The sequence below is a fragment of the Carcharhinus amblyrhynchos genome, chromosome 3 (assembly GCF_965287045.1).
Source record: "Carcharhinus amblyrhynchos chromosome 3, sCarAmb.v2.hapA, whole genome shotgun sequence".
Lineage (NCBI taxonomy): Eukaryota > Metazoa > Chordata > Chondrichthyes > Carcharhiniformes > Carcharhinidae > Carcharhinus > Carcharhinus amblyrhynchos.
The window spans coordinates 128,702,058-128,727,869 of NC_137326.1; the positions used below are offsets into that span (position 1 = coordinate 128,702,058).

Consider the following 25,812-nt stretch of genomic DNA (forward strand, 5'->3'; position numbering starts at 1 on the left):
GTAAGTGGTGTGATCAGCAAATTTGCAGATGACACTAAAATGGCTGGATTGGTAGGCAGTGAGCAGTGTCTGGGATATAGATAGGCTGGTATATTGGGCAAATGGAGTTTAATTCTGATAAATGTGAGGTGATGCATTTTGGATGAAATAATGTTGGGGGGGGGGGTGGAGTTATATGATAAAGGGTAGACCTATAAAGACGGTAGAAATGCAGCAGGACCTGGGGGTGCAAGTGCACAAGTCTTTGAAGGTGGCAGTACAAGTGGAGAAGGCTGTGAAGAAAGCTTATGGTATGTTAGCCTTTATAGGAAGGGGTATAGAGTATAAGAGCTGGAGTCTAATGTTGCAGTTGTATAGGACATTGGTTAGGCCGCATTTGGAGTACTGCGTCCAGTTCTGGTTGCCTTACTACCGGAAAGACGTGGAGACCCTGGAGAGAGTGCAGGAGGTTTACTAGGATGCTGCCTGATATGGAAGGACTGGGTTATGAGGAAAGATTGAGCAAATTGGGGCTGTTTTCCCTTGAAAGACAGTGACTGAGGGGAGATCTAATTGAGGTATAAAAGATTATGAATGGAATAGATAGTGTAAACAGTGGTAAGCTATTTCCTATGTTAGAAATGCACAGTATGAGGGGCAACATGGATGTTAGAGGGAGGTTTTTCCACACAGGGTAGTGGGGGTATGGAATGCTCTGCCAAGCAAGGTGGTGGAGGCAGGCACACTGGAGTTGTTTAAGAGTTACTTAGACAGGCACATGAGTGGGTTGGAGTTGGAAGAATATAGGAGATTGTTTTAAATAAGGTTCAGTAGCCTTGGGATGTCCCTGGTAATGTATAAGGATGTGGAATGATAATGTTTTTCTCTTTTAATTCACAAGTCATGGGTGGAGGGGGGACTGGTAATGTTAAAATGGCAGTGTGGACTCATTGGGCTGAAGGGCCTGTTTTTGTTCTTTGATGTAGCTGTTACTAGGGGGCATGACTATAAGGTTCATGGTGGGAGACCTAGGAGGTATGTCCAAGGTAAGTTCTTTACTCTGATTGGGGTGTGGCATAGACTGCCTGCTGTGATAGTGGAGTCAGACACTTTAGAACTAAAGCAGTTATTGGATAGGCACATGGAACACACCAGAATGATAGGGAGTGGAGCTTGATCTTGTTTTCAGATCAAGCTCAGCACAACATTAAGGGCCAAAGGGCCTATACTGTGCTGTATTATTCTATGTTTTATTGATGGAAAGTACACAATAAGATCCTTCAATGTGGTCTACAAGTATCAGAAAGTTAAAATAATCTAGAATTTATTAATTTAAACTGATCAACTTTTAAGCAAACAGGTAGTTAATAAGTGATAACATGTACAGGCAGTTCCTTCAGGCTGGTCACACTAAAGAGGAATTACAACCCACAGTAGGGCAGGCAAGATGGAAGCAGCTCAGCCACCTGTTTGGCACTCCACTGAAGTCAAGTTGGGCAAAGGGTGCATTCAGGACAAGGCAGCAATATTAGGTTGTATACAACCTTGACAAAAATGGTTGCCAAAGACTTAACAGCTAGGCTAATTTAGTTTGGACATTTCCTTTTAATTTGGGTTCTACACTGCATGCACATACTGGATCATTTAATGTCACTGGTTTATACTAATTGCTCTCAGTACCATTTCACAGCAGATTTGATGACAATTCTAAAACATCAGGCCATTTTGAATCATGCACCTGAGCAAAAAAAAAATAAAGTACTACCTTGAAAGACTTTGTATAATTGATCCAATTATATAGAGTGTAAACCAAAAGCTGCAGCAATAGTTGCTTGGGAAAAATGGAGCTGGCCTTGAAGTTAATTACTCAGATGGTTTCCTCGTTCTTATGCTGGGTAGGAAAGCTGAATTTTTCTCCACTTCCCCCCTTCCTGGGGATAGTGGTAGTGCATTTGTAATATACATAAATGACTTGGAAGAGGGAGTACATGGTGTGATCAGCAAGTTTGCAGATGACACTAAGATGGCTGGACTGGCAGACACTGAGGAGCAGTATTAGGCAATACAACAGGATATATAGGCTGATATATTGGGCAGATAAATGGCAGATGGAATTTAATCCTGATGAATGTGAGGTGATGCATTTTGGGAGAAATAATGTAGGGGGAGTTATATGATAAAAGGGTAGACCTATTAAGAGTATAGAAACACAGAAGGATCTGGGGGGTGCAAGTGCACAAGTCTGAAGGTGGCAGTACAGGTGAAGCTTGTGAAGCAAGCTTTGGTATTTAGCCTTTAAGGGGTATAGAGTACAACAGCTGGTGTCTAATGTTGCAGTTGTATAGAACGTTGGTTAGGCTACATTTGGAATACTGCATCCAGTTCTGGTTGCCTTACTACTGGAAAGATGTGGAGACCGTGGGGAGGTTTACCAGGACACTGCCTGGTATGGAAGAACTGGGTTATGTGGAAAAATTGGACAAATTGGGGCTGTTTTCCTCAGCAAGCCAGAGACTATGGGGAAGATCTAAGAGGTATAAGATTATGAAGGGTTTAGATAACCAGTGGTAAGCTTTTTCCTAGATTGGAAACACATTACAAGGGGCCACAGGCTTAGGGTGAGGGAGGCAAGGTATAACTTGGATGTTAGAGGGAGGTTTCTCAGACGGTTGTGGGGGTATGGAATGCTCTGCCAAGCAAGGCAGGCAGGCACACTGGAGTTGTTTAAGAGATGCTTAGATAGGCACATGAGCAGGATGGAGATGGAGGGATATAGGAGACTGTTTTAAACAAGGATCAGGAGCCTTGGGACATCCCTGGGATTAATTGATTCCTATGGACCTTCCAACATATTTTCTGGCTCACTTGTTTTACTTTTGAGCTTCTGGGGATTCCCTTGAATGTTTGCATAAGATGTGCATGTTATTGATGTTTTTCTCTTAATCCACAGGTACTTCAGTCCACCTTGTTGTCCAACAAGGGGCAAACAGTGGGTGGTGCAAGGGCTGCTCTTGGATGTTTTGAGTAGCCTAGGGCTTCACATTTTAAGCATACACTAACACTGGACCAGATGCTGGGCAACATGACAGCTCAGTGACCATCACTGTTTGCTGTGCAGATACATGGATTTGGGCCAGTGTCTGTGCAAACTCCCACATTCTCCCTGTGCTTGCTTAGCTTTTCTCCAGGTGCTCCAGTTTCCTCCCACACCCCAAAGATGTGCTCTTAAGCTGATTGGTGTAACAAATTGTCCCCAAAATCAGTCTCCCCTCAATCTGGTTTCCAATGTGGAATGCCATAAGCAGAGACAAGGGTCATGGGTGGAGAGGGGACTCAATGTTGAAACAGCAGCACAGACTCATTGGGCTGAAGGGCCTGTTTCCTGTGCTGTGTTGTTCTTTGTATGGTTGCTTTTTGTGAAAAATATGCAGGAGAGCTTACCTATGATTCTTGCCTTTTATCCCATTTACCAATGTTGTATAAAGTCATTGCGCCCCATCCCAATCTGCAGCACCAATGCGCAATCACAAAAACACTGCTTTACTACACCCGGTGAGCTGAATGACCCTTTACTGCATCAACTGTCCTACAGGAGGACAACAGCAAAAGATAGCAATGGTCAGAGTCCATCAGACCTACCATGAACCATCCACAGACAGGATAACATTTCAAAAGACTAACTCTTAGGGAATAGATGAGAAGCATAAAACATCTCTATAAAATGGAGAATATTCACTACTATTAGGGCACCCAATGCAAATTCATTAACATGATCAAAACTGGTCCAATAAATATAAATCAGAGGGATCTTTAGTTGCTGGTTTTGGAAGAACTTAATGAATTAGTAAAATAACTCCAGATTTCACAAATAAAAAACAGTAGGCAAGTGGAAGTGGAGAACAGAATTGGCACCTTTGGTGTCAGATGCCAGTACATGATTAACAGACATGAAAATCATTCAAGTTGGGTCAAAACAGAAAAAAGCCAGGCATTATACATCAATTCATGCTTTTCAGTTGAGATGTGGATGTCAAGATTAGAACTAGGGCAGTTGAGACAACTATAGCACATAGAACGATTCATTCAACATCAGCTGATGTGCATCTCAAATCCATTTTCCCCACCAACTCCAGTCTTGATAAATTTGGTAAATGCCCATGCCTCAGATCTTTGACCAAACTGTTCGACCTTCACCACAGCTTAAGTGGAAAGTCCACATTTCTACTGCCATTTGTGAAGATATTTCACTCAAACTGCTCTACAGTAACTGAACTGTTCCATTGATCTCAATATCCCTCACCACAGGCTTGGTTTCCACATTGAGTCTTAATTGAGAGCATGAAGTCAATCACCTCAAATGAGGAAACTAGCAGATATTAAATCAAAGACTTTTCTAATGGGTTGCCAACCATTTGTGATTTGTAGAATACAAAGTAAACAATCCGACCATAGAACCAACTAGGCCCATATGGGAAAATTGTAAAAATGAAGTGAAGCAGCACACGAATTCCTGAAGCCAAGATGTGCACTTAAAAGCTAGTATTAGTTCCAACTGAGATCTGTTTTTGAAGTCCAGAAAAAAAAATAGGTAGAAATGCAAATCAAGTTACAGGAATGGGTGATACATTCAAAACACTTCGGTCAATCATGGATTTTCACAATTTTATATACAAATAATCTTGACACTCTCCCCAACCATACAAAAACATACAGCCAACATTTGGTTGGAATAGATTTATTTCATCTGTCTGTAAACAAGGTGGTTTAACAGTTATGGCATTTTGTAAATGCATATTAAATCAGATGAGTTAGACTGTATCCCAGATGTAACAAAAGTTCAGGGAAAGAAAATGGACAAGTCAGCAACAAGAATTTTTAAATCTGTACATATTTCACAAGGCCTGAACATTGAGTATATGCTAGAATAAACGCCCCTAAGGAAGTGCCGTTCGACTGAAAGCCTTGCAGCGGCAGTTAAAATCCATCTCACAACAGCAACAGATCAAATCTCTATGCAGTATGGCACAGGATACACGAACATTTGCAAAATAATTTCACAAGACAGCCAAGTGTGATTATTCCAACCAATACCATCTCCCGTTTTATTCATGTGAATACAGAATTTATAATTTTGTTTGAACGGAACATTAGTCAGTACCGTGCTCAAAACAGACATTTTCCACAGATTTCAAAACTAGGAGCACAAGGCAATTCTTCCACAGTTTCCTCCTGCAGCAGGGGCTTACCAGGTCTAATGCATCAATTCCCTTGATTTGAAAGACTTTAAACAATTTGTGATTTCTATATAGGAGACTGCCATCCGCAGATACTAGCAAAAGCCCTTGACCAAATCAACATTCTCATGAAAAAAACTTTAATATATTCATCTAAATTGCCAGTGTAGTACTGAGGAGTGGCAGTAATCCTTTACAATGGCATTTTACAGCAGTCAGTCCTCTTAAAAACCCAAGCTGCAACTTAATTGGTCCTATGAAGCACTCAAAACTGGACACTCCAGATGGTTATGTTTGGGATATCTATTGTCCAAAATGGCAACCTTTATTAAAAAATTAAACTTACATTAAAGGAGCTGGCAAAACAACATTTAAGTGCCTGAGCTATTGCAAAGATGGAATGTCCCTGGAGATTAAACTGATCAAAAATCAGAGTTTGACATGCCCATGGGGGAAAAAAATCATTTACACACACCTAGAGCAGTTCTGCAATTACACCCATGAAGTCAGAATCATAAGGTTTAATACTAGTGATAAAAGTTCATAGAGAGTGTATCCACAAAACTGCTGCAAATTTGTCCAACACAGGAGATGTAAACAGGTAATGAAACAGAAGGAAAATTCAGATGCTGTGTGATAAGAATGGGCTAAATTACAAGAATATTATGGCAAGCAGACTATGGTTGCAGCTATCCTCCCAACATGCTTAAACAAAAACAGGAAGACTAGATGAGCTCTGCAACTGCTCAAAGTGCTGACTCAGCAACACTTAAATCTGAGATTGTACTACCAGCACCTTTTAAATTTGCTTTTTTTTTAAAGTATTTCAATGGGGAAGTGGAAGGGAGAGAGAGAATAATCAGAACCTGGTTTGGTGACTTTGGATGCCAATAAACTTTCTAAATGCTAAAACAAAGCAATGCCCAGGCTTAGCAAGTCAGCCCTAATTTTTTTTGCAACAATATCAAAAGTAATAACATGCATATCACCATTTAGTTATTGTGCTAATGGTGCCAAAACATGGGATTTACTTTCCATTACACCTACAATGTTATTACAATTAAGTGGTAACGGGAGAAAAGGGAATCAATGTAATCAGAAATGGATAAATTAAAAAATCTACCAACTACAGTCTGGTAGCACTGCCAATTAAACTGGGTGGTGATGAGGGTGAATGAGTTGCTAGGTGGATGGGAAGAGGCTACTTAGCATCCAGAATTCCTCAGGTATGTAGCCATGGTAAATGCTTTCTTGTTGAGTACCCCTCCATGGACACTTTACTTTCCCATGACTACAACCAATGCTGGAGTACATAAGGAAAAAAATGAAAATTTGAACTTTCCCCACCAATACAGGGATACAAAGGAGACATGGGTTCAGACCCCCATAACCCTGCATTGCTATTAAACTTTCTGTAACTTCAATGTGAAAGAGTAGGTGACTGCTAAAAGGAAACTTTAATAGCAATTTTTAAACTACTGAATAGGAATCCTGGCCAACTAGAATCCAGACTCTCTCAAGTATTTTGCCATTAAGAATGCCTTCTTATTCAAGGCTCCTCCGTGGATCCCTTCTTTTCCCATTACAAAGACCAAGACTGAAAGAAAAAGAGAAAACATTTTAATATACAGCATGAACATCAGTGCAGTTGCACAACATGAACAATGTCTTTGGAAAACTTTGCTGCAGAAGTGATTTACTAAGTTTTAATTTAAACAGAAAACTACAGGATAATTTGCTAAAGGGTCTAGTTATTGCTCAATGAAATTCTAATATTTGATGCAAAGCACAGTAACAATGCTGCAAGACTACAATTAGTTAATGGTAGTGCACATCATGCAAAGATGGGATGATCACTTGATGTGCATATGGCCCTGGACAATGTAATTTACAAGTCAAAAGTAACACATCCAGAAAATGTCATGTAAATCACAGCAATAAACTTTATCTTTGACCCACAAAGGCAACAAAATTCTCAGCTAGCCCATCAGGACAGAGTACAGCAGAACCAGACCATGCAAATTGAATTTACTAGAATATAATTCTTTACCTAGATGATCCCACCCTTAAGCTTGGAGGTGGAAGAAACAAATTGCAGGATTGCTCATTCAAACTTTAATTTTTAAGCCAGTGACCAAAATGACAAACATCTTCAGAGGAACTTGCATTGTATTCAAGAAATAACTTCAGACATTCCTTTGTCTTCAATCCCTGCCATCATTGTGCTACTGAAAAATGACAATGGAGAGGTGACTGAGGCAAGGGGAGAAGCTTCAAGTCACCATAGCCATAAAGCAGCTGACTAGCAACATTCCTCATTTAATCAGGCCCCAGCTCTGGAATTCTTTACTGAAATTTTCAGTCTTCAAAACCTACCTGTGGCCAGGCATTTGGTCACCACCATGGCTTACTGTCACTGTTTGATTACACCTGCAAAGCTCTTCAACTACAGTGCCAAGTCAGTAAAACCTTGAAAACTTGTGCCTTCAGGACAACTTAAGCACAGTCTTAAGCTTCATAGCTTAAGACTGTGCTTCAAGTAAACAGTACTTTTGCCAAAACACGATGTAGTAAAATATTTTAGACTTAAAAAATGACAATTTCTTACCCTTCTTAGAAAGAGATGGCCTGCCCTCAAGACTAGCGAAGCCCTTAAGTGGCTACTTAATGATACATTGCCTCATTTCACCCCATCAGTATTTTACCAGTGATGATGGAGTCCCCTCAGTGCAAGAAGCCAGCAACTTTGATTGCACAGGCAGCTGATAACAAGTTGGGAACTGGAAGGGGGAGTAGGTCCATGGGAGAGATACCCACCATGAATGAGATAATTCCTTCCTTTAATTCTGCCTCACAGCCACCTGAATCCAGCTGAGACCCCAACCCTGGACTTAGCCAAGCTCTTCAGCATGAGAGAGACTGCCAGTAGGTGCAGCACAATCTAGCATTGCTGGGACAAGAATTGTCAGGCAAGCTGGGCAACAGCTCTCCAAGGATTTCTTTCTAAGATGGAGCTGAAGTCTCACCTTGAAGTAATTAGTGTTAATTGCTGCAGGGCAACCAATAGGAGCATACACATTAGCTGAGAAGTTGTGGCTAAGGGGAAGTGACATGTAATCAGAGCTGTGACCTGCAGTGTTATAGTTTTTCAAAAAACCCAGTTTTATACTATCAGCATACTGCAATTAAGCATAACTGTAGGTAACTGAAAACAATGCTAGCTAACAGAATGGAACTGTTGAATATTCTCATGTGGCTGAACAGAGTTGCTACCCAAGCCATTATTAAAGTGGTCTGGCACCAGGTGAGCTGTGCATACATTGATTAAACATCTACAGTAGGGCAAGTGTTCAAGAGCATGAGAGACTAGAGGAACACAATCTGTCAGCATGGTTTTACAAAATGGACAACGGGCATAGGAAAACAAACTGAACACCTTCCAATCATACAGCATCTCAACCAACAACCTCAAAACCCAAAGCCAAGTGATAAACACAGCAAGGCTGAATGGATTAGTCTAACTGTAATTATTTTTTGCTCTAGTGACAGTTCCTTGGTTTTTTTGCCTCCAAATTAGGCACTTTGTTTTATAGAGAAGAAAATATCATTGTGTACTCCAAAACACTGGTAATATGCAACATTGCATTTCCACATGTATAAGGAGTGAAGGTTGGCTGCACAGAGGGGCTGTAACCTGCCCTCAAGCTGTTAAGGACCACTCCTACATTTAATGGCTAGTGCAAGAAAATCCCAAACCTCCAGTTTTCTGGGGCACCTTAGCCATACTGATTAAAGCAGCCAAGGCAACAGCTTCAAAGACTAAAAGAGATAGACAATAATTGCTAACCTTTCCAGTTACACAAGTGGAAAACTTTCAAATCTATCTGAACCTGTTTTAAGGCAATCAACTTAGCTGTGTAATCAAGTAGATTTAATTTGGGATATTCAGAAGACGTAATAAATTTGAAAGAAACATTGTAGCTTTATTAGACAACTGATTGACTAGCAAAGCAGCATAAAAGCAAAGCCGGTGATAAACAAAATGTGCCCATGGTTAACATTTAGTATCAATGTCGATCTGATAACGGAGTTCTACTGAATAGGATGCCTGATGGTATTAAGTCAGATTGCCAGAACCTGCATAGATGGGTTTGTTGCAAAACTACCTGCAGACAAAGTTATTGCAGATGAATAATGCTAAGTGTTGGAGAGCCTAAAGCTAGCATGCATTAAAATAAATCTCAATGCATTAAGTGTCAAAATATGATTCAATGATAAGACAGTTCAAATACACTGATGTTTTGCCTATTCAATAGCAAAAAGGATATAAATATCCTAATTCAAAGAGCTCAAGGAATAAGGAAATCAAGGAATAGAAAAATATCTTCTGGGAGATATGGTCCCAAGGAGACACTACTATGGGCAATATTTCATAATTCACAAGGCAGGCAGGAGAATCTTTTGCAATGAACAGCTTGCACAGTAGCAAATAGAAACTATATTAAAAATGGCTAAAATGCAACTTGAATCAAGTATTCCTATACCAGGACATTTGACTAGAAGAATGGGCCAATGACCATTCCCATAGGAACTTGTTCCACATTCCAATCAGTGAATTACTTCCATCCACCAACTTGACAATTCTAAAACGGTCACAGTTAGAAAAGTTCCAGATTTTCAGTGTCAAGTGCTTCCAGACATCAGTCTGAGCAACCTGCTTCTAATTTGAAGGTTGTGCTCCTTCATACTAAAGTCCTCCAAAGAAAATAGCCTTTTAGCTAACTTATTCCTTTAACCATCCCAAGTAGCATCATCCTTAATTTTTCCTTGAAAGAATATAGACTTATGTAACTTTTAACCCTTTTAGTTCTTGTATCATTGAGAACCCTGTATTGTATCCCATTCAAGGCTAATGCATGCTTACTGAAGTGCAGTGCCCAGAATCAAATATTGCAGTCTAACATTCTAACCAGAATTTTATACATCTAATTTCCACTGCTGGCAAGAACTGGTTCCCGCACATCATTTCCATCTCATCTACCCACTCATCTGCCTGAAAAAGGAAACAAGTTGGGATTTTAAAACATGCTAATCGTTCCTGAAAACAAAAGCTTCAGAAAACCATGCTAATGAGTATTGACCACCAGCAACTCAACGGACATGGAGGTCTGCCACTTAGAATCCTCAACTCCCTTCTTGAACGCTTGCAGTAAAATATACATCTGCTGCCCATGTCAGCAACTTGTTCCAGAGGTTGCTGTGTCTTTGCAAGATACAATCAGTACTTGCCTATTCCATATGCTGCCTCTCAGCAACATCTGAAAACATGTCCAATTTTGACATGAGTTCAACCTCACTAAGAGACATTTTCTAAATATCAGGAAGCCCTGAGGCTCTGATCTTCAACCACCATCTGACACCAATCGGATTCCATCCCCCACCTTGGCTACCATCTTAGGCTGAACCATAGATGGAGTTTAGCACCTAACCCCACATTGTTCCCAATTATTAGATATCCTATTTCCACCTCTATGGTAGCATCAATCACAACCCATCTGCGTTTTTTGGTTTTTCAAAATAGACTATGCCAATGTTCTCTGGTCAGCTTCCCATTTTCTCTTCCATAATCTTGGTTTATTCTGCAGCCTGTATTCTAATTCACTGTATCCTGCTCAATTTACAAAACACCTTAATTATGAAATGATGTGTGCATATCACTTATTGGATCACATATCAAGCCCCTCAAATGTTTACAATTTCCATTCCTCTAATGGAAGAAACATTCTCTTCCTTCCCTTTCTCTCCCACCTGAAAAACCTCAGGAATTAACCTTGTGAATCTTCAAGAAGCTTCCAGTACAAGCACATGTCTCTTTATAAGACCAAAACTGCAGTGTTCCAGATATGGTATCACCAAAACCCTGGGACAAGTCTGTAGCTAATTCAATCCCCTTGCTGTATAGGCCAACATGCCATTTGCTTAAATGCTTGCTGCATCTGGATGCTTTCTTCCTTCCATTCTTGTACAAAAACACCCAAGTCTCTGAACATCAATACTTAAATTTCACACTTTAAAACATTCTACTTTTCTTAGCAAAGTGAAGAACTTTATACTTTCCCACATATTATTCCATCTGCCACTTGTTGCCTACTCACTTGAGATGCCCAAAGTTCAGACACTGATCACATTCCTAAAGGACAAGCTCACTGGGAAAGGCTGTGATACCCAGTAATGAATTAATCCCACTGAAGCAATCTGCAAATCTGGGAGTATTGTACTATAATACCACAAGAGCTTCATTGCATTTTGAGCCAGAAGTATCCCCACTAGGAGGTGGGCCCCATCACCTGCTATTTGCCACTAACTACAGGCCTTTCAACAGGATGGGCCCCAGGAGGTCCAAAGTATTAGTCACACATTTTTTGTTCTCCATTATAGATTTGTTCCTGACAGCAAGGGACTAGTACAGTTTGCACCCATTTTCTCTTCACAACTATAGAAAGTCAGTTTTTATGTTTGACAAGATTACTTCCATGGTTTATTTCCTCCTTCTCAATCAATCCCTTAATTCTCATTTGAATTCTAAACTGTCCATTTCAGCCTTGAACACTAAATGACCCAGCCTCTACAGTAAATTAGGTTCACTACCCTTATTCAAAAATACACACTGGATAGGTGCATTAGTTATGCCAAATTCTCCTCCTGCATACCTGAACAGGCACCAGTGTGCAGCAACCAGGGGCTTTTCACATGAACTTCACTGTATTGTTAACGCAAGTCTGCTTGGGGCACCAATAAACAAACTAAGTTCTGGGAAAGGTGGGACCTGTACAAACAGTTTGTACCCAGGCAGAGCTAGGATCAATGTCCTTGTAGAAGCCTTTGCTAGTTCAGCTGGGGAGTATCTAAATAGTGTGGCAGCAGGGGTGGGATCGTAGGAATAGGATCAGATAGGTCAGATTCAGATCAGGAAAAGGGGAGGTAGGACATTACCTAGTGTTGTAGAAAACAGTAATTTATTTGGACACACTGCTTATTGCGTAATTCCAACGAGGGAAATTGATGGGGTTAAACTGTTAGACTTCAATGCAAATATTATAAGGTAGATGAGTTAAGGGCACAGGTAGAAACATGGCAGCAGGATGTCAGCTATTGACTTGTCACACATATTGCAAATAGTGAAAGATACAGTTTGTGTGCTATACAGACAAATCATACCACTCAATACATAGGGGAGGAAAGAATGAGTAAAGATTATATGTAGTGTTGCAGTTACCAACAGGGTGAGGAGAATTATCAGCTTGATATATGATAGGTCCATTCAAAAGTCTGATGGTAGAAGTTAAATGGTACATGCATCTTTCCCCCACCCCAAACAGAAGATGGTGGAATATGTCCAGGTATGTGGGGTCCTTGATTATGCTGGTTTTCCTGAGGCAGCAGGAATTATAAATGGAATCATTAGATAGGAATCTGGTTCATGAGATGGACTGGGCTGCGTTCACAACTCTAGTTAGTTGGAGCAGGAGCCATACCATGCTGGGATGCACCTGGAAAGGATGCTTTCTCTGTAAAAAGGAAGTGGGTTATAGTGAACATACTGAATTTCCTTAGCTTTAAAGGAGATGGCATTGGTAGGCTTTAACTATATCGCTATGAAGAGACCAAGATTGTTGATCTGAACAAACTTGAAGCTATGACCATCACTTTTGGTGTAGCATAACATAAGAAATAGGAGCAGGAGTAGGCCATCTAGCCCTTCAAGCTGCCCCGCCATTCAATAAGATCATGGCTGATCTGAAGTGGCTCAGTTCCACTTTCCCGCTTTCTCCCCATAACTCTTAATTCCCTTGTCTGTCAAAAACCTATCTACCCTGTCTTAAATATATTTAGCGAGGTAGCCTCCACCACTTCAACAGGCAGAGAATTCGAGATTCACCACAGTGAAGAAGTTCCTCCTCAATTCTGTTCTAAACTGCACCCCCCCCCTTATCTTGAGGCTGTGCCCTCTAGTAGCAAGCAGTAGTTCCTCTATTGTTTCCTGAAGTTGATGATTATCTCCTTCATTTTACTGACATTGAAGGAGAGATTGTCATTGCATTATGTACCGTCTCATCATTGTTTAAGGTCCAAACCACCAGTGGTGTCAACCAACTTGAAAATGGAGTTACTCAAACCTGGTTAAAAGGGGCAAAATTGACAGCTCAGTATCCCTGCTTATAGGGTCTTTAACATGATAGAATGGGGGATAAAAAAGAGGGGGTAGTAGCACAAGTGATTAAAGAATCAATTTCAGTTGTCAGAAGGATTATACACTAAAAACAGATGAACAAAAGGCTTTATTTGTTGAGCTTAGGGGCAGTCATGTTCAGAGCACACTACAGATCCCCAAATAATGAAAAGGAGATAGAACAACAGATATGCAGGCAAATTTCCACATTTCTTCTTAAGAGGGCAATGATAGAAGAGACTTTAGCTACCCCAATATCAACTGGATTCAAATACTAAGGATTACTAGGGGAGAAAAATTCAGTGTCCAGGAAAACTTAAACCAAATAGTGACAAACCCAACTAGGAGATGCAATTCTTGACCTCATCTTGACAAACATAGGACAAGTGGGTGAAGTGACTGTTGGTGACCATACTGGAGTTCGCGATCACACTAAGTTTAGCATTACCTCAGAAAAGAACAGAAAAGCAAGAGTAAAGTTTTAAACCAGGAAAGCAAATTTTGCAGAAATGTGAATGGACTTGGACGGAGGTGGACGAGACAGCACTATTAGAGTATAATTGTGGCAAGCCATTGGGAAGTACTAAAAAGCAAGGCATGTACAAGGAATTCATATACCTCTCCAAAAATAAGAGTGGTACTGCCAAATCTGAGGAAGAGGGGGACAAAGAAAAAAGGTGCATGATAGTGCTTAAGTTTTGTGCAGATAGTCTAAACAAATAAAGTGCAGGGCTGATGTAAAAAGGAAATGAGGGCATGAAAAAAGATTAGCAAGTAAAGAAAATCCAAAAGGTGAGTTAAGGAATTTCTATTTATGATGGAAATGTCAAACAACTGGTCAGTTAATCTTAGTGGTGGACAAATTAATACAAATCAATCCTGAGATATGATTAACTGTCATGTAAAAGCATGGACTAATCAGGGGTAGTCAGCTTAGATTTGTTAAAAGGTTGACTAACTTGGTTGAATTCTATGACAATAAGGGTTGATGAACAAAGGCAGTGCAGTAGATGTTGTAAGTGGATTCAAGCAAGGTGTTTGACAAGGTCCCAAATGGCAGATTGGTCAAGTTGTAAAAGCCCATGGAGTATAGGATAATGTGGCAAAGTTGGCTTTATAACAAGAAACAGTAATGGTCATGGATGCCCTTGCAAATGGAAGTTATTTCATAAGAACATAAGAAATAGGAGCAGGAGTAGGCCATCTAGCCCTTTGAGCCTGCCCCGCCATTCAATAAGATCATGGCTGATCTGTCGTGGCTCAGTTCCACTTTCCCGCCCTCTCCCCATAACCCTTAATCCCCTCTCTTATCAAGAACCCATCAACCCGCTTCTTAAAAATATTTAGCGAGGCAGCCTCCACCACTTCAACGGGCAGAGAATTCCAGAGATTCACCACCCTTTGAGTGAAGAAGTTCCTCCTCAACTCCGTTCTAAACCGCCTCCCCTTTATCTTGAGGCTGTGCCCCCTAGTCCTACTGTCTTTTTTGAGCGGGAAGAGTCTCTCCATTCATAAAAACCAAGATCCTACAGTGCAGAAAGAGGCCATTTGGCCCATTGAGTCTGCACTGACTACAATCCCACCCAGGTCCTACCCTCTTATCCCTACACGTTTACCCAATAATCCCTCTAACCTATGCATCTCAGGCCACTAGGACAATTTTAGCATGGCTAATCAACTTAACCCAAGTATCTTTGGACTGTGGGAGGAATCTGGACCACCTGGAGGTAACTGATGTGAGAACTCCACACAGACAGTAACTCAAGCTGGTCAGTTATAGGGAGTACACAATAGGTAATATACTATGAGGGGTAGAAGAGGAGATCTTGGCATACAAATATACAGGTCCCTAAAAGGTGGCAGTTCAAGTAGACATGCTGCCTTTGCAAACATATGGCACGTTCTCTTTCACAGGCAGTGGTATAGAATACAAGAGGATATAATGTTGCAATTATGTTAAAACACTGGTGAGGCCTCAACTAGAGAATTCTATGCAGTTCTGGTTACCATGTTATGAGGACAGGAATTTGCAGAAGGTGTTCACATAAAAATGTTCCCTGGACTAGAAAAGTGTAGTTATGATAAAAGTTTGGATAGGTTGAGGTTATTTTCCTTTGGATGAAGGCAACCGAGGGGTGACTTGATTGAGGTGTGCAAAATTGTGAAGAGAGTGGACAGGATAAATTGGTTTCCCTTGGTAAAGATTTCTAGAACCAAGGAACACAGATTCAAGATAATTGACAGATGGTGTACCACGGACAGGAGGAAGAATTATTTTTCAAAATGCAAAAGGGCAAGTGATGTCTTACCTGGATCTGAACCTTCAGTGCTGTATACTACAGAGCTATGGGGCCAGGTGCAGGAAGTTGGCATTGGAAAGAACACCTGGCTGTCCTCAGGTTGGCATGGACAAGACTGATTGAATGGTCTCCTTGTGCTGTAACTTTACAGTTCCTCTTTATATACTTAGAGTCTGTTCTAATATTCCTGACTAGCTTAATCTCATTCTATTTTTCCCTTTCAACTTCTCAAAACATTTCCAGTCCTTAATACTATGTGTTTAAGTATTATAAGCCTCATCTGAGCCATAGATGGGTTTCTGCTTTTCTAACAATGTATTTGAATGTTTTCTTGCATCTCATTGTTCAACTTCATTAATTCATCTTAATCAGTTCTCCCTTCATATCAATGAAATTGGCTTTGGCTGGTTTGAGATTGGAATATGGCACTTTCAAAACTTTAGCATGGAATTATGATCACCATTTCCCAGAGAATCTTTGCCATAACATTATTAACTAACTTAATTACCCAAGATAACATTGTACCAAAAATCCTGAAATTATACAAAATTTTCTAGACTGCTCTTGCCAATTTGATTGAAGTCCCCAATTACTACAAATTCCAACAATTTCTTTGATGCTCTGCTCAACAGTATAAATATTAGAGTCCATAAGCTACTGATTTCTGCCTCTTGCTATTCCTAACTTCCAATCATACCCTTCTTTCAGAATCTTCTGAAGTTAGATCCTCTTGGACCTCCTGCCTTAAAATCAGAGCCATCCACCCTCCTTTGCCATTGTCTTTTCTAAATATTCTGTACCCTACACATCTGTTGGCTCCACTTTATTCATGACCATTACACCCCCAAGAGCTCCATGTTTTCTGTCTCCTTCCTTGCTTGCTTGAATAGGAGTGTTGCATTTGCAGTTTTCCAATCTGCTGGACCTTTCCAAAGGTTAGGGAATTTGGGAAGACAACAATCTAATGCATCCACTGCCTTTCCAACTACTTGTAAGACTGGAGAACGCAGATCAAGTGCAGATTAGTCAGCCTTTAGTCTGAATAGTTTGCCTAGTATGAACTCCTTCACTTTTCCAATTTTCTATTATTGGGATTTTTTGAGTCTCCAACTGTGAAGACAGATAGAAATTGAAGCAGACACTTAGTGCATACCTCCACCACGCTGTGTTAAGTTAAGTTATCACAACTGAGGATTTTCCCTACATGTTTAAGAGTTTCTACTTCACCAAGGAGGCTCAAAGCTAATCCAAGCCCAAAAGCCTATTCTGAAAACACCACTTGCATTGTCAACTGTGACAAGTTCCACCACAGCAGAGACAATCCACTACATTAAAGTTCATTTGCCCTCCCTACCAATGTTAATGGATCCTTAGTTCTAGGCCTGGAGCTTCAACAAAAGTGGTTCTACTTGGGCTAGTGTATCAAGTTCTGTTGAAATCTGTCCATTAGTTTGAAAATTGTTTACAGACAGAACTCAGGGACAAAGACATTACCTCTCCCAACTGCAGTGGCAACAGTATATAGGAAAAGTAGATCATTTAGCGTCTTGAACCTGTTCTCTTCAGCAAGATCCTGGTCAATTTTCTACCTCAACTCTACCTTCCTACATGCTGCTGCTTTTTCTTTTAGTATCTGAAGTCTATACTAAATATGCTCAACTGAGTGTCCACACAAGTAGGAAATTTGTGCTAAACAGCTGACCCCATATTACAGATTCCTAACTGAGGGGGATTTTTCTCAGCATCTACCTGGCAAAGCAGCAGCAATGGAATTTATCACTTTAGCCAAAATATTTCAATTTGAAAATTCCACAAAAATTAAAATTCTACAACAAATGTTCTTCCCAAAGGGGAGCTGTATGCAGAATTTCTATTTTTATTCTAAGGTCAATTAACAGATAGATTCTCTACACAGGCCATGACAACATTCAAACTAAATCATAAGCATTGAACACTGGCTTTTTTTTTAAAAAAATATGATTACCAAGATTGTTTAAGTTGTTGGCTTTCTCTCAAGATGGTAGAACAAAATTTGCATAGGCCAAAAAATGAATACACTATCAAAATGTAGACCTTCTGAAAAGTTGTTCAATGTAAACTGGAATGGGCTCTAGGAGCATTATAACTCATTTAAATTCATTTGCTGTTCCAATAACCAACCTTACCAGACTGCTTCCCCATCATTAAGGAATTTTCAGATGCAAGGAGGAATTTACATGACATTTTTCTTGAGGGATGGCCAAACTTCATTTGTTCTTGGGATGACTATCATGGGCTGTTAATGCCCCCAATTGCTCCAGGAAAATTTGGTGGCTGAGCTGCCTCATGTTAGAGCACACAAGGGCACTATTCAACCCATCAAGTCCTTTAGTTTCCTGTAGAGCAACAGTCCATCCCTCTATTGTCTCAGCCCTTTTTGCTCAGTGTTCATCTTTTGATATCAACGATCTTTATTTATACTACCCTGATGGATGGCAAGTTCCAGGCATTACCACTCACTGCATAAAGTTTTTGCTTACATCCTCACATTACTTACCAAAAACCTTAAGTTTGCACCTTCACCTACCAACCTTGTACCACCTGGTGAAAAGGGCTGCTATGGTCTTACCAAACCTTGTACTCAATCCCATCAACTCCAAGGGGGACAAGCCTAGTGGTCCAACCTAGCTAAAATCCCTCACCCCAGAACTAATTCAGTAAATCTCCTCTGCACTGCTCAAGGATCCTCACATGCTCCCAAAAGTGTGGTGCCCAGAACTGGCAGGCACAATATTGTGTCCTAACCAAAGCTTTATAAAAAAGGTGCTATTAAGGTTTATAAGTCCCTTTGTTCATGAAGCCCAAGATCCCACACTAAAAATGTAAACAGGAAAGCAAAATGTTAGGTACTGCCACCACCTTGAATAATCTATGCAAATCCAAGGTTCTTCTGTTACTTAACTATGTCATCAAGCCTTCTTAGAGTTCCACTGGGAATCTTACTTCCTAATTGTGTGGCTAAATTCAGGATTACGAGAGAGTAACATTACCATACAATCCCCAGATGTAATACTGGAGATTTTTACTGAACAAGGAAATGCAGTTTAAATAAAGTTTTACTTCTGATTATACCAAGTCAGATGCACTTCAAGTAGGAAGACTGTACCATGTTTTGTTTACCACAATTTTACTAATTTAAAGCCTAATGCTAAAGCTCAAGATCAAATGAATTCAAAAGTCAATTGTGACTTGAGGGAATGATCAGAATCTTGTCTTAATTTTGGGGCAAGTGTAAACAAAAGCAGTATACGTTGGTTTCTAGATTTTGAGCAGCACGGTGATAAGTGGTGCTGCCTCAGCACCAGGGACCCAGGTTTGATTGCTGCTTGGGTCACTGCATGAAGTCTGAACATTCTCCAAATGTGCATGGGTTTCCACCCAGTCTGAAAGATGTACTGGTTAGGCGCACTGGCCATGCTAAAAATTCTCCCTCAGTGTATCCAAACACTGATGTGTGACGACTAAGGGATTTTCAGCAACTTCTTTGCAGTGTCAATTTATCACCTGTATTGGTATGTAGTGAAAAGTATTTATTCTTGCACACTATATAGACAACATAAGAACATAAGAAATAGGAGCAGGAGTAGGCCATCTAGCCCTTCGAGCCTGCCCCGCCATTCAATAAGATCATGGCTGATCTGTCACGGCTCAGTTCCACTTTCCTGCCCTCTCCCCATAACCCTTAATCCCCTCTCATCAAAAACCCATCAACCCACATCTTAAAAATATTTAGCAAGGCAGCCTCCACCACTTCAATGGGCAGAGAATTGCAGAGATTCACCACCCTTTGAGTGAAGAAGTTCCTCCTCAACTCCGTTCTAAACTGCACCCCCCCCCCCCTTATCCTGAGGCTGTGCTCTCTAGTCCTACTGTCCTTTGAGCGGGAAGGGCCTCTCCACCTCTATCCTATCCATCCCATTCATCATCTTATACATCTCAATGAGATCTCCCCTCATTCTTCTAAACTCTAACGAGTACAAGCCTAGTTTATTCAGCCTCTCCTCATAGCTCAACCTCCTCAACTCCGGTATCAGCCTAGTAAACCTCCTCTGCACTCCCTCCAAGGCCAAAATATCTTTGCGCAGGTGCGGCGCCCAAAACTGCACACAGTACTCCAGCTGCGGCCTCACCAATGCCCTATACAGCTGCAGCAAGACCTCCCTACTTTTATATTCAATCCCCCTCGCTATGAAGGCCAGCATCCCATTCGCCTTCCTGACCACCTGCAAGCTGGGTTTTTGCAATTCATGCACAAGGACCCCGAGGTCCCTCTGCACCGTCGCCTGCTGCAGTTTTTTGCCACGCAAGTAATAGTCCTTCCTACCATTATTCCTACCAAAGTGGACCACCTCACACTTGCCAACATTAAATTCCATTTGCCATTTCCTGGCCCATTCACCCAGCCTATCTAGATCCTTCTGCAGACTCTCCACACCCTCCACACAATTTGCCGTTCCCCCAATCTTGGTGTCATCAGCAAATTTCGACACCCTACACTCGGTTCCCTCCTCCAGATCATCTATATAAATGGTAAAAAGCTGAGGCCCCAGCACCAACCCCTGGGGCACTCCACTAGTCACCATCCGCCAATCCGAATAGCATCTGTTGACCCCCACTCTCTGCCTCCTATTTGACAACCAATCCTCTATCCACGCTAACACCCTACCCCCAACTCCATGTCCCTCGACCTTCTGCAATAACCTGAGGTACTTTGTCAAACGCCTTCTGAAAATCTAGAAAGACCACATCCACCGGCTCTCCTCTATCCACTGCCCTAGACACATCCTCATAGAACTCCAGCAAATTTGTCAGACACGACTTCTCTTTAACGAAACCGTGCTGCGTCTGCTCTATCAAGCAATTCCCTTCAAGATGCCTTGCAATTTCCTCCTTAATGACGGATTCTAACATTTTACCTACCACAGACGTTAAACTAACCGGCCTATAATTCCCCGCCTTTTGCCTGGCACCCTTCTTAAACAACAGCGTAACATTAGCCGTTTTCCAATCATCCGGCACTTCCCCGGAATCCAGCGATGTCTGGAAAATAACCACCAAGGCATCCACTATCACCTCCGCCGTTTCTTTCAGAACCCTCGGATGCATTCCATCCGGTCCTGGGGACTTGTCCACAATCAGCCCCTCCAGTCTGTCGAGCACCGCCTCTCTAGTAACAGTAATGTCATTAAAACCCTCCAGTCCTACCACCTTTCCATCGCTAACACCTGGCAAATTATTCACATCCTCCTCCACAGAACATACCACAGAAGGAAAGGAGAACGTGCAGAATGTAGTGTTAGTCATAGCTAGGACGTAGAGAAAGTTCAAGGTAGGACTGTTCAAAACACTGATGACAACATGGAACAAGCTGGTAAGCCTAATTGTGATACTATAAGCAAGCTTTAAAACTTGAATTTTGCTTTTTACATTCAAGAGGTATTCCTCCCTTCTCATTCTATAATGAAATTTGTAAGCAAATCTGTTGGCTAGATGATAATGTAAAATACTAAACAGACCAGTGCTATGCTGGTCACAACAAATCTGCTGCTTTAATGGCAGCCATCTAGATTTATGTAGCACTTGCTGTGTGGAGGAAGATGTACAATGTATATAACCTTGCAAAACATCTGCTTTTATTTATGCTCATTATGATGGAGTGAATCATTATCCCCAGACCAATCTAAAATTAGTTAAACAGACTAAATAGTCTGGAACAGTGGAAATTGCTTAGTTGCAAGCAGGAAGCACCCATATTAATTGGGTACTTTTTAAATGCATTTTCCATCCACAATTACCACACGTTAGAAATGTGCAAGAATGTTGCTCACATGTAATCTCTAGCCCTCTGTTCAACCGCTAGACAGCTCATTATTTTAACAGGCATATCTGGGTAGCTATAGCCATAGCATTTACTGCTTATATTTTAGTTCTCATTCAGCAATTTAAAACTCATTACAGCTAAACCTACTTAACATGTTTGTCCATGGCAGCTTTATTTGGGAGTCCCTATGCCATCTTTGAGACTATTGTGGGGTGTGGACAATAAGAACAGATTAAGGCACTGTTGGCCAACAGCACAAATATGCAGCACTAATTTTTAATTGTGCTCTTTTACTCAAAAAACTTAAGTCATGAGACCCACAGTGTAGCAGCACTAGATGTACCAAAAATGAACAGCCAATCTGATATAACTACATGCATGACAAACAAAAACTAGCATACCAAACAAGTCAAAGCTCTATAGTCCTGCCACAACCATAAATGGAAGCAGTCAATTTAGTTACTAATTGTAGAGTCAGGCTTCACAAACATTCATTCCCAAAGCCTAAGGAACAAGTGCAACTTTAGCCAAAAAAGTAACATAGATAAGCTTTGACATTCTGGGATTTTCCCATCACGGATGCCCCCTACATTTATAAGAAAACCCAATGCCTCTACTTTCATGAGATTAAGGAAATTCAGCATACCTGCTAGGACTATCACCAATTTTTGCAGATGCAACCATAGAAAGCATCCTTTTGGGTTGTATCACAGCTTTGTACATCTCCTGCCCTGTCCAAGACTGCAGGAAACTACAATGGTTGTGAATGGAGCCTAGTCTCATGCAAACCAGCCTTCCCCATCCATTGACTGTCTACACTTCCCACTGCCTTGGAAAAGCAGTCAGCATAATCAAGGACTCCATGCACCCCTGATGTATTTCTTCCACCAGAAGAGGTACAAAAGTGAGAGGTCATGTACTGACTCAAGAACAGCTTCTTCCCTGCTGCCAGACTTTGAATGAACCTAATCCAAGTTGATCTTACTCTACCCTCTAGTTGTGTAATACTACATTCTGCACCCTCCTTCCCTTCTGAGTAGTATGCTTTGTATAGTGTGCACCACAATACTTCATTTACAAATACATGTGACAATCAAAAAAGTTGTTAACAACTCAGCGTACTGAAAACAAAGCATTCTGGAGGTAATGAAGACCTGTGTTCCAGAAAGAAATGAGTTCCTAACCAATGTGTTTTGGTGCACCCGTAGTAGCATCTGCCAGTGTTCTATTCATAATGGTACAAGTCCTCCAGTCAATTCTCGGGATGCAGAGTGTATTCCTAACACAACAAATTGCCTAAAGATAGCCATCAACATTATTTACACACTGATTCTCGCAGAATTCTACCACCAGGACCACTAAACTGCAAGCTTTATTTCAGCCTTAGTGCTGAAGGTCAATCATTTCAGACTGAAGACACTTGTCAGAATTTCAGGTCAGTGTTTTAACTGGTTTCACCAATAACCTTCTCCTCCCATCACAGTAGAAGTGGAGCTGTTCATTGTTAACTGAAGTGTTCAGCACCATTTACAACTCCTCAAACAAAAGAACCATGCCCACATGCAGCAAGGTCAGGACAAATCAGCCACACTCAATTGATAAGTGACAACTGCATCATTCATGTCCCAAGTGTCATGCAATGGCCACCTTGGAGATTAACTAGTCCCAGCCCCACCCTATTATCAGTCCCATCGAGGCCCAACATCCTCAAGACCATTGCACAGCCATGGAGCCATTGCAAGTTAGCACCTGTGGAATGACCGTTGGTTGATTAGAGATTCTAAGACTAAATACAGAATGGATCAGGTTTAGATGCATCCCAACCTGCTCTGGAACAAAAGCTGACTGCCATTTTAAGATTTAACTGGACAATTTTGTTGGCAACAGCTCAAATTAGGACAAACTCATGGAGAGCAGTGTAAAACTGCCTGTTTAGCACAGCCAGAAATCTGGGATCATGCATTGATTTAGGTACAGCTCTAAGCCCAGTGCAACACAGCCTTTGAAAAGATCAAGCAGCTAGGTGGTGAGTAGCTGTTGGGGCAATCTGAGCTGAAGTTCTGATATGTCTCAATTTATTGCAGACAAAAATCATATGAGGACTTCTAGGCTGAGTTTGAGCTGCTGTTGAAGGAAAACAGGCTAAATCCTCAAAGTTGAAATCCCTTAAGGGGAATGAGGTTGAAGATTGAGCAGGTTGCTGAGCAAGAAACCATGGAACTAGTCTTGGTTGTGACTGCTATTCATTATGCAATTTGTGTTTGACCACCATTCACCTGTTACTTCATTTTTATTTGTTAAATCTAGATCTGTGGAAGGTTATAGTATTGACTTTGCTTTGTTAACTCTTGTATAATAAAAAAATCTTGTTTCAAATAATGGATCTGTGGCTTAGTAAATATGAGATTCCAAATTGACTATTTTCAAAAAATAGACTGGTCACCAACCAGACTGTAACACTGAACTAAACTCAGACTAAATAACCAAAGTCAGAAGATGGGTACTTGTGATGAGGGGCTCACCCAAATGTTAGGTCTCTAGCCTGGGTAGAAGCAACTACAGGTTTGACATGACCTTGACTGACATCTCCAAATTGACTGACTATCCACCTACTGCCTTACCAGTATTCTGTACCTGCAGGGTACTGCATGGAAGCAGACTCAGGATCAGCTTTGATGTTAAATGACAACTTATCTTCATATCCCCAAATGACTTGACTAGAAACTCAGCCTTCTGAGTTACATGTGGCCTCAGCCTTCTGGAGGTAGATAGAGAACTCAAAGGTTCACCACCCTCAAAAAAATTTCATCTCACTCCTAAATGCCTTACCCCATGAGACTATGACAAGATACATTTTCCTCCATCCTTTGCATCTTTTGCCAGCTAATCATACAATCTTCCTCATCAACTCTGCAATCACCTTGAGTCTGCTTGTAACTGGTTCCATTCTTATCCAATCACAGCTGGAGCATCACTTCTCTGGTGTTTCCCCAGGGAAATATCTATGGCCCCCTCCCATTTCTTGGCAATATCTGAAGTGGTGTTAATCTTCACATGTACACCAATTACATCCAGCTCTAGAGTTCCTCTGTTGCTAAAATCAGATTGTATCTGACAAAAGTATTGGATGAAAATTTCATCCAAATGCCAAAATCTGGATTATATTTGGCTTGACCATATTCAAACCTTCACTAAGGCCACCCAATTCCACCTCCACAACACCACCCTGCTTCAGTTTCTGCTCATTCATGCCATTTCACATCTAATGCATCTAAATACTGCTCTCCAACATTTTATTTTCTGCAAAGAGTGATCCAACCTTTTGGTCATACTTTAACTTACAGCAAATTCCACCCCCCACCACCAAGCAGTGCTTGTTGACAGTGATTCCACACCAAGCATCATTCTGATTTTAAAATTCTCATCTTTGTTTTCAAATCTCTCCATCTCAACTACATCTCTAATACCCTCAGCCATACAGGATCTGTGCACCTGGATTTAAAATCATCATTGGAGATAGTACTTGCCCCCAAGTTCTGAAAATCCCCCTCTGGTTCTCAACCTCATTTTCCTTAAGTTACTCCTTCAGACCCATATTTTGATAATTTTACTGCACTGGTTTGCCAAATTCTTAACCTTGTACATCTTTGTTTACCCAAGAACATCCAAAAGGGATCAGTGGTCTTTCAAACCAGAATGCCATTGATGAAGTAAACATGTACCAAGGAAGTATGAACTAAACTTTGGTTTGTTACGTTGCTATCAACTAGAGAAGCAAAAGAGTTGTTGACAAAAGTCAGTTTTTTTGATAGGTGTACACAGAATTCTTATCCCTCACTCTTCAGTAAACTTACCTGCCTAGACAAATAAGATCAAGACAGGGTACTGGGCAGGCTGAACTGCAGAATCTCAGGGATACAAAGGCCAGTAAAGGACCTTAAGAGCATGTATTTACCTATTAATTGTTTCAAGTTAACCAGCAAATCAATTAGCCTGGTTTAGGCACATCTTTAGTTGTTTGCACTTAGTGATGGATGCCAGCCAGTTTCATTTGACTTACTGGCAAATTCAATTGTGTATGCAAAGGATTAAGATTGAAAGTCAAGTTGTCATAAGTAGGCTTACATTCACATTGCAGTTAAGTTACTGTGAAAATCCCTAAGTCACCATCTGTTCAGGTACACCGAGGGACAAATTTAGCATGGCCAA

At 40.9% G+C, this 25,812-nt stretch overlaps 1 protein-coding gene across 1 annotated transcript in view; it reads right to left on the bottom strand.

The window, feature by feature from the left end:
* Nucleotides 1–4,698: 4,698 nt before the first annotated feature.
* Nucleotides 4,699–25,812, bottom strand: part of LOC145341120 (profilin-2-like) — a 45,926-nt gene continuing 24,812 nt past the window's right edge. Inside the window, exon 3 of the mRNA XM_080185990.1 lies at nt 4,699–6,810. Coding sequence (XP_080042116.1) covers nt 6,713–6,810 — 98 coding nt within the window. The 3' untranslated portion in view covers nt 4,699–6,712. The remainder of the gene's footprint in view (nt 6,811–25,812) is intronic.